General features: G+C 46.3%; 1 protein-coding gene across 3 annotated transcripts in view; it reads right to left on the reverse strand.

Annotated features, from left to right (window-relative positions):
• Positions 1-4,375, reverse strand: part of LOC147027586 (uncharacterized) — a 128,396-nt gene extending 124,021 nt beyond the window's left edge. For 2 of the 3 annotated variants that reach the window (XR_015057121.1, XM_085877100.1), the window contains exons 1-2: positions 3,675-4,375; positions 2,515-3,487 (exon numbers count right to left, since the gene is read on the reverse strand). Coding sequence is in view for 2 of the 3 variants with exons in the window: in XM_085877100.1 (XP_085733226.1) it covers positions 2,515-3,487; positions 3,675-3,892 (1,191 nt within the window). In the remaining variant the exon portion in view is untranslated. The remainder of the gene's footprint in view (positions 1-2,514; positions 3,488-3,674) is intronic. The other variant, XM_085877101.1, reaches the window with a different exon arrangement.
• Between the last annotated feature and the right edge of the window lie 6,113 nt (positions 4,376-10,488).

Raw genomic sequence — 10,488 nt, forward strand, 5'->3', positions numbered from 1 at the left:
GGTTCTCATTTGCACACAACTCGGTCATGGTATGAACCTACCAACCAAGTTTCATCGAAATAGCCATTGCATTAACGGAGCAATGGACCGAACAGACATACATACAGACAGACAGACAAACATATCGACGGAAATACTGTTAATAAGGGTAGACGAGATCGACTACCAAACAAACACCCATAACGAATATAGTGGTCACTTACTGACTCGTGAACCAATTAGCATGCATGATGGGAAGAGTTGTGACGGACAAATTTCTATTTGTCGCCCTCAGATCAAAGGGACGTACGCGGCCATAAGTGTGACATAAGACAGGACAGAATAGCCAGTTATACAACAGCGCGATGTCGCCGCGCTGTAATAAAAATTGAAAGGTTGTAAAATAAAAACAAACTAATCTATCTATATTTCCAGCAGTGTGTGAGTGTGTGAGTGTGTGAGAGAGTGAGTGTGTGAGAGAGTGAGTGTGTGAGAGAGTGAGTGTGTGAGAGAGTGAGTGAGTGAGTGAGTGAGTGAGTGAGTGAGTGAGTGAGTGAGTGAGTGAGTGAGTGAGTGAGTGAGTGAGTGAGTGAGTGAGAGAGAGAGATGCAGAGAGAGAGAGAGAGAGAGAGAGAGAGAGAGAGAGAGAGAGAGAGAGAGAGAGAGAGAGAGAGAGAGAGAGAGAGAGAGAGCGCTGTTTCTCGACAACCGCTGGTCCGATCTAATTGAAACTTGCCAGATATATTGCTGGGGACCTGAGGATGTGCCTTTTCAAGGTTTGAAATTAAATCGGACAAGTGCTTCCCAAGTTATGGCCATTTATTTACCAAACCAATGACAATACACGTTGTTGCGTGGGCGTGGCCGATGGGGAAGGGAAGCTCAGCCTGTTCCCCATTACGGGTTACAACGTACGGACTTCCGGAGAGCGATGACCGTGTATTCTAATAATTTCTCAATTTCTTATGCGCATTTATAGATAAACACAATGCCCCAAGTTATGATCGTTTTCATATGAGACGGTGCATAAATTTCGGTAACATCAGAGTGCTGGTATGCTCCGAACCAGGAAGTAATTTTTTTTTCTCTTCTCTTCTCTTTTTGTTTTTCCTTGCGAGGACATTGCGAAAAGGCAAAATACGTTGGCGCAAATTGAATAATTGGCCATTAAAACCTAAATTGCGAGTAATCGTAACTGTGATATGCGAACTTCCGCGCCACCCACGTACGGGCACGCGAGAGCGAAGAAACGGCCTGTGTGGTTGTTGTTTGTTGCTCGCGGATTGAATATTTATTTATTTATTTATTTTTTAGGTGCTGCCGCATTCCCCATTACGGGTTACAACGTACGGGCTTCCGGATAATGATGACTTCGTGTATTCTAATAATTTCTCGCTTTATGCGCATTTATAGATAAACACAATGCCCCAAGTTATGATCGTTTTCATATTAGACGGTGCATACACTTGGGTAACATCAGAGTGCTGGTATGCTCCGAAGCAGGAAGTAAATTATTTTTTGCACGTTTTTTTTTCTCCTCTTTCCTCTTCTCTGTTTTTCCTTGTGATAAAAGGCAAAATACACGTTGGCGCTAATTTAATAATTGGCCATTAAAACTAAATTGCAAATAATCGTAACTGCCATACGTGAACTTCCGGACAGTGAGGACTTCACTTCCGGATAGTGACGATTACTGTATTCTTTCTCGATTTCTGCACTTTCTCGAATCTCTTAAACCCAATACCCCAATCCAGTCAGTGACGATTACTGTATTCTTTCTCGATTTTTTTCTTGATTTATCGACTTACTGTATTCTTTCTTTCTCGATTTCTGTACTTTCTTAAACACAATGCCCCAATCCAGTCGTCGTTTACGAGAGCGAAGGAACGGCCTGTGTGGTTGTTGTTTCTGGCACGCGGTTTGAAAGTTGTTTTTTTTTGCATGTACGGCCACGCACGTACGGGCAGGGAGAGCGAAGGAATGGCCTGTGTCGTTGTTTCTGGCATGCGGTTTGAAAGTTTTTTTTGTTTTGTTTGCGCCTACGGGCATGCACTCGTAATAATAATAATAATAATAATAATAATAATAATAATAATAATAAATTAAAAAAATTAAATAAATAAAAAACACTTATTTTCAGAAGTTTTCCACCACCTTATTTATGTTACATTCGTTCTTCATGCCCATTGGTGTCCTTCATGACGTCCTTAAAAACAGCAAGTTTCCCACTTCTCACTCCTCTCCGCGCACGCGCTGCCGGGACAAATTCAGAACCAAAGTGGTGCAAAACTGCAGCTTCTGTTTCCGATTCATGTCCTGAATGTATTTCAAACTTCAACATTCAATTGAAATGAAATAATTCTTCGATCGTAAACTGACAAGAGAGACAAAGTAAACCAATTGCCAAATCTCATTTCATGACCAACGTGCATTCTTGAGAACGACAACAAAATAAAATATGAACACTCTCCAGGATGTTAGTGAAATTAACCGACGAAGCCATCCCATTTAAAGATCAGGCCGTCGAACACGCACCTCTGTGTGAGCTCTCCGGGCAATACGCAAACTCTTACGCAGTCCGTGCAACACCTGGCGGAAAGTCTGCTTGTGCTGGAAAGCGATGGCAGGGTGGTTGGACGCCATCGTGTACAGTAGCAGGAGCTCTTGGTATGCCTGCAAACATCCGCGCTTGCAGCTCTTGGCCGCGCACGTGCTCGGCGAGGCACCCAGAAGGCGGCAACAACTGATGAGAATGGTGGAACAGTCGTGATTTGGATTCTCTCCTTCGCACGCTTCAGTCTGACAGCTTTGGTCCGGCCATCGGGTCCGATCCGTACACTGACAACCGGACGAATTTTCAGCACACGGTCCCTGCGGATCGCAACTCTGAGTGTGCGTCGGTCCGCAGCCGTCTCGCAAGTTCTCATTATCCCCAACAGCTTTCAAAATAATCCGATCTTGGGTCTGGTCGTTCGCCGGCATCGAGGGTCTACAAGCATCAGTGCCATTTTGACCACAAGTGCGGTCCTCGCTGGGCTCGTACAGTCGATGGACATTGGTGCAGCTTTGTCTCTGGTCCGACGACCGTCTCCCAGGCTCACAAGGTTGAGCACAGCCCTCCACCGCTTCGCACGTCGAAGGTCCTGCTCCAACCTTGCCGCACGACACACCGGTCGGTGAACACCGCCGGTTCGGCGCGCAAGGCAAAGGGTGACCGGACACAAAGGCAGCATTGTGACAGGTGTTCCCCTGCGACTGGGAAGTCGCGGGATGCTGGGGAAGCACACGATTCAACGCACGCGTCTCTCCGGACGCGTCGACCCACTGGCATTCTCCTTCTTTGTCTTGGACCGTTTCTTCGCCATCCCGCTGGGGTCCGTTTCCTTGCAGAGCTCGGCACAGCAGAGCCGCCGCCTCCCGGTTGTCCGAGCGAAGAAGGGCCAGAGACACGAGCAAGCGGCCGCGTGCTGACGCGTCGCTCGGACTCCCAGGTGGAAACAACCTGAGTCTGAAAATGTAAACATCATATCAATAAAACAAGAGCCAAGAACACAACACCTTGCCGCGTCATCACATTGTCCACCGGTACTCGCGGGTTTACTTTTCGCGCGTCAATAAACGGCACATCAATCGACGACATGTCATTTCGATGGAACGGGTAACCCTGTGTAAACAGATCCACGACACCTGCTCACCTGTTCGCGCTGTTCGCACGGTCTTCGGCGTTCCTGAGTGCGACGCCGTCCCTCCTGGCCATCTCTTCGAGACATGCGGCTAGGAATCGGACTTCCAGGGGGTGGCACAGGGCCAGGAGGCCGCAGGCGAACTCGAGCCTGGCCGCAGCGTCCAACGAGGCGAACCAACGGTAGGCCGAGGCCACGGTCCACTTTCGCTCAGAACGACGTCCCTTCATCACTGATCGTTCAACGTCCTCGTCCGTCTGAAAATGCGTCTGTCCCCGTCACTTCCACTCGCCATCCATGGACCGCTTTTCGCTTTCCTCGCTTTCTTTTTCTGCCTCCGCTCGCAGTCCTGCAACAGCCGTTCTCACAGATTCAAAACGCAAGCTTCACCTTTTATGGCTCTATTTCTGGGAAGAGCAAAGTTCAGAGCGACGGCAGCCGGAGGAAAATGAAGGGAAAAATCCCAGGAACGTTCGGGCGAGCCGAATATCGTTACATCCGTTAGGATGGACAAGGCCGCAGCCATTGCCCGAACATCCGGGAAACGCGCGTCACTTCTCCTAGAACGAATGATTCTTCTTCTTCTTCTTCTTTCCGTCATTGTTCTTCTTCCTCTTCTGTCAGTCGTTTTTCTTCTTCTTTCAGTCGTTATTCTCTTCTTTCAGTCGTTATTATTCTTTTTCTTCTTTCCGTCGTTATTATTCTTCTTCTTTCAGTTGTTATTCTTCTTCTTCTTCTTTCAGTCGTTATTCTTCTTCTTCTTCTTTCAGTCGTTATTCTTCTTCTTCTTCTTTCAGTCGTTATTCTTCTTCTTCTTTCAGTCGTTATTCTTCTTCTTCTTTCAGTCGTTATTCTTCTTCTTCTTCTTTCAGTCGTTATTCTTCTTCTTCTTTCAGTCGTTATTCTTCTTCTTCTTCTTCTTCTTCTTCCTCTTCTTCCTCATCTTCTTCTTCTTCAGCAAAATTTGAGGACGCAAAAAAAATTTTTTTCTCGACCCAACACCCGCTTCACACAAAACGTTTACATTTTGACTTTGAACTATTCCTCTTTAATGAATTAAAATCCGTTTTTTATTTATTTATTTTTTGTTGCTTTTCATAAAGATCGATTCATTGCGTTCGCAAACATGGCGGGATTTTTCATTTTCCGACCCCTTTCCCACCTTCGTATTAAGCTTGTAAATTCCTTCTTGAGCTCGTCATCTTTCTCTCTTCAATTATTCCTTCCCTTCGTTTTCATTCTCTCAGTGGAACCTCTCTCACGGTGCATACATAATAAATAGATGGCCTTTCTCACATCGTTTGAATGCCTCCAAACTCACAGTGCAGTCCGCGAATTCTGAGATAAATACTGTTCCGTGGAGGGAGGTGGTGGGGGGTCCATGTTGGCACCCCAACAGCACTTTTTTGCCGCGTCTCGCGCAGCAAAAACAGCAAAGCTGTTTTTCTTTTTCTTTTTCTTTTTCCTCTTCCTCTTCCTCTTCCTCTTCCTCTTCCTCTTCCTCTTCCTCTTCCTCTCCTTGTGGTGAAGACAAAACTGAAGGACTCAGCTCTTTTATATACAGGATCCGGATCTCCTTAAATACTAAGCACTTGTACACATCCTCACATTGACGGTGCCTTTTGAGAGCGTCTATCATGAACTTTTAAATATATTCGGACATTTGCTTTAAAGTTTCGAAAAGTTCACGTTACTATTTAAAGATTATTCCATTTAATGTGTTGTAATTTCGTAAATACACGATTTTCTCGTCATGAACAGGAGCCTCCATGACGGGTCTCGCTATTGGCTCCATCAAGGCACGTGACGAAATATCGGAAGTTGTTGTTATTGCCTTTGGGACGTGGCTCTTGGACACATTTGTCCTCGTTTCAAATAATGCACCATTTCTTCCAGGAAATTGTTGAAATTTTAACAAAAATCTTTTGGTGTCCACAAATGTATTTGTTTGATTTGCAGTGGAACAAAACAAAAAAAGCTGAAGAAAAAACGAAATCTTAGCTTTTTCCACGCAGAAATCCTCAAATGGCCCGGACAATGTTGTTGCGGGCCGGAGGTCCGGTGGCGAGAACGACCTCAAGGTGGGGGAGGTTACGTCGATCCCCACCAGACTCTCCAGAATTGTAGGCCGTCGCTCGGATAACTTCGCGAGCCGGCGGGTCGTTGCACCGACCGTGGAACGCCAATATCTCGACCGCGTGGCGTAGGGTTATTTTGTCTCGATCCAATGTACCGAAGTAACCAGGCGGTCTCAGCTACCAGGGATTGACGCCCTCGGAACGCCTGGCCGAACCGGATTCACTCTCCCGGCAACGGTAAAATTACACCTTCCGACTACCACTCTGCCACCCACCTTTCCGGTTCGGATGCAGTCGAGCAGGCCTGCCCAGGACGTCCCCGCGACAATTGTCCGATTACCGGGGATAAAACTCCGCCTAAACTCAGATCTGAACCATGCTGGACCAATGCAAGAAGGGACGGAAACGAACTGGGGACATTTCTACAATTGTTTATTTACAATAAAAATACACAGGGAAGACTTAACATGGATATGCAAGTAATATTTACAATGATAAAAAACAAACACTAAAACAGTTTCAACTTATAAGAAGGGCCCACACGCAGTCACACACACAAATGAAAATAAACCCAGAGTTCTTCATTGAACCCTCGCAGCCGAGAAGAGAGACGAGCTGGGGGTCAGAGTCCAGCTGGGTACCTGACCGTCGAAGGAAGGGGGTGCTCCATGGTGCGGAACCTGGCAATTGTCGTTGTTTTGGTCCCCAGTCGCACGTGTGGGACTCGTGGTTCGTGGCGGAGCTCGGGTGGTGAATAGCGAGGTCCACGGAGAGGTGTCAGGGTCGCTCTTTCCTTTCCTTGTAGAGGGCCAGGAGGGACACATTCGCTGCCTTCACGATCTTATGCTCACCCCTCCACTTCAAAAGAACTGCACGCTCAACAACAACCCTCAGAACCCTTTCCGAAACCTTGTCAGAAACCAGTGGAGACCTTCCTCCAAGACCCTTCTTCCTCACTCGACTCTCAACCACCACAACCCTGTCAAAAACCTCAGAACAACCTTCGTAACAACCCCCTGCCTCAGAGAGTGCTCGGGAAATTATGAACCGCCCTCAACGGGGCGGGGCTCGCTCGAACAGATGTTACTGCTCATCCTGATTGGACAGGCCTCTATGGGTTCACCCTTTCTGGGCGGGGTTTCTTCCCCTGCCGAGAAACCCCACCCACTCTTCCATGCGGGTTCGTACTTGTCGAGCAACAGTCTCAATGTTGCAAAGGTCGTCGTGAAAGAGATAGAACGTTTGTGGAAGCCGATAAACTGGAACCGCAAGATCCCGCCTCGGCACGTCAGGGTGCGAGAAGGCAGCCGGTTGGCGGTGGATCGTGACGGGGGATGGGATGGTTGTTCAACGTAATAACCTTGCAAAAAGAAATCGCAACGCACGCCTTTGATTCTCCCACGAGACAATAGGAAGGGGATCTGAATACACACATACTTTATGACATAACTGACTTTTGGGACATCTGTATGTTGAATGCAAATGGTTTCCAGATCCATAACAATATTATTGCCAGCTTTTATAAGTTGGTTGAAATAATTAGATTTCAAGCAGGTGATTCTCCTTCACTTTGGCATTGAACTTACCTGTGGTGAGTTGCAGGTGCCTGCAATAAAAAAAAATGACTCATTCAACCAGTTTGAATGGAGAAAATGAGTCGTTCTGCTGTTTTGTGTCACTGTGTGGACCGCAATGAGCATGGAGAAAAGAAATAAAACCAGAGAATTGCCTGAGGTGGTCAGACACAAGATTGTAGCCAAGCATCGACAATCTCAAGGATACAAGTCCATCTTAGTCTGGTGGCAGAGCAGCATATTTCTCGTGAACCTTGCAATGTTTGGTAACAATCGTTTTTTGGCTTATTTTGATAGATATTGGTGTCGAGATCAATTTTAGGGTGAGTGGCCATTTGTCACTGCCTTGGCTTTTGCAGAATCCAAGATGGCCACCAAATACAATCAAAATATAAATTAGGTTGTAAATCCTGTTCTAAGTTCAGCAAAAGGATGATATTGGTGTCAAAATCTATGTTTTAGAGACCAAGGAAGTGTATTATGATGTTATTGGGTCATTTGGCGGCCATCTTGGTACCACAAATCCAATATGGCCGCCAAAAATAACTGAAAAATGCCAAAATCACAAAAAAAAATCACACTAAAAACTAACATAATCGATTGTGAATGCAGTTGAACAATGATCCTGCTGGTTACACATGTGCTTGACATGTTATATAATCTGATTGTGAAGTAATGATGCCGTTTAGAAGCCACCTGGTGCCACCTACTCAAGACGTAAATATCATGGTGCTTCCAATGTGAAATACACCAATATAATCGATAACGTTTAACGATCTTTGTTTTTGTTGTAGGTTCTGAAATGAGTGATGATATGGCTGAAGCAGGAGACAGCAAGGATGCCGAGGAATGCTTCTTCAAGACAGTTTACAACTGTGGGGTTGGGAAGTTGACGCAGTCTTCACGAATCGGCACAATATTGGAAGCTAGTAATCTTCGCCAAGATGATATCAGACTACGAAAAGAACTATCTGATGGATCATCTACTGTAAGATGTCACAAAAATTGTGTATCCAAATATGTATCTCCTTCCACTCTCAATAAATTGGCCAAGCGTATGCCAGAGGAAGAGACAGATGATGACTCCAACGCTGGTTACAAGCGATTGCGTTCGAGTACCGGTGGTGATGTTTTTGACTTTCAGAAGCACTGTTTGTTCTGCCATGACACAATTCACTACAATCCATCATGGTGGGTAATATCGTGAGCTCAGTGGTAACGTCTCAACCGACACCATTACAAATAGCCATCGGTGTACTTCTTGGTGACCATAAGATGATCATCACAGAACTGTACAAGTATAATGTTTCTTGTTCCTACGATGAGGTTCGACGATTCAGAAGGTCAGCGGGTGTTCAATCATCAAAAGCACAGCAGTTAGCCGGACTCAGAGATGCCAGACTGGGCGGACTTGTGCAAATCATCATTGATAACTTTGATGCTGTGATCAGTTCCCAAAACTGCCGCCTCGAATGTCATTACATGGCAATGCTGGCAGCTCAGTGGAAGACCGAACTTGACCACCTTGAAGGTTTGGATACATCGATCCCTCGCCTAACAAAAGAAGAAATGAAGCACCCTATTCCATGGGAGACACGAGTCGTTGAGTATACGGGACCGAAGAAACCTCCTATGCCATTTACTGCTACAAACCGATTTGCCATGTTAGACGACTTTGAACAAGCCACAACAATCTCAATTGGCAGAGCCAAAGATTTAGACTTTAACTTCATCAAAGACGTGCTCTTTGAAGCAAACACTCCTGAGTACAACGGGTACAATACACGTCACTGCCGTGAGTCAGGAATGACCCCAGCACCCAAGACAGCTGTGGTATATCTTCCACTCATAAACATGAAGCCAGGGGACCCAACTACTGTCCTAACTTCCATCACCCGAGGATTCGAAGTCACCCGAGCATCCAACCAGGATATTCTCGTTCTCACCTGCGATCAGGCCATATATAAGATCGCCGTTGACATCACATTTCATCAACCAGATCTGCTCACCAACATAATCCAGTTCGAAGCATTATGGCCAGAGGGCTTTTACAGCTCACTCGCAAAACAGGTGACAACCTTCGCCGCAAAGAAGAAACGTCTAACAATCGATGATAATCCCGTCATGGATCAAGAGGCTATATACGCTCGGGTGATTGGCCTTCTCGTGAGCGAGCGCGATCTCGATCTGGAACAAGTCCTCTCCACAGAGCTAACTGTATATCCGCCCTCGATGTTTCAAGCTGATGGCCAGATGTGAGTGGCAACGGGAAAATCCACACTGAAAAAGAACTTCCAAGTCGAAGTTTCACAACGCCTTATCACAAGGCCAACATCTATGGTGATTGATGTTTCCGCTCTTTTGTGGACATTAGAATGGCCATCCCAAGGAACCGTTGACACGTTCATTTCGGTGTTCAAGGTCTGGGTCAACGCGCGGCTGCTTGAAGCTGATTTCCACCTGTGTTTTGATCGTTATTATGACTACTCTACAAAAAGCAGCACCAGATCAGCTCGAGCCAGCGCTACCCGGGTCCATCAGCTCGAACGGAAAACTCCACTGCCGGCTCAGGACGCAGTACTCAAGAACTCAGCCAATAAAAAACAACTCAACACACTGATTTGCGAATCAATCCTGAGTGATGACAACTTCCTGAAGCATGCGACACAGGACCACCAGTTGGTGGTTACTGGGGAAAACGACACACCTACGCAGGTATCGAAGGGTCCTAAGTCGCCTCGTCTAGACCTAGCATCAACACATGAAGAAGCTGACATCCTCCTGACACAACAGGCCATCCATTTGGCAAAATACCATCCAGAATCACGGGTGCGGGTGGTGTGTGATGACACGGATGTGTTTGCGTTACTTGTGTACTACTACTTGAGCGAGAAGCTCCAGTCTTCAATAACTATGCAGTCTCCAATCATGGGTCGGTCTTGCATCGACGTGAAGGAAACCGCTCTTAAACATTCAGCAATCGTACCCGAGCTCTTAGCGCTTCATGCTTTGACTGGTTGTGATTCAGTTGCTGCGATTTATGGAATTTGGAAAACAAAAGCAATTGCGGCCGCTCGAAAAGGCTACTCTCTGGATCAACTTGGTAAACCCTTGGCAAATATCGTTGAAGTCACCGAACAAGCAACAGCTTTCATGGGTGCGTGCTATGGCATT

This window comes from Eptatretus burgeri, chromosome 4 (assembly GCF_056783735.1).
Source record: "Eptatretus burgeri isolate ZD-2024b chromosome 4, Ebu_testis_v1, whole genome shotgun sequence".
Taxonomy (NCBI): domain Eukaryota; kingdom Metazoa; phylum Chordata; class Myxini; order Myxiniformes; family Myxinidae; genus Eptatretus; species Eptatretus burgeri.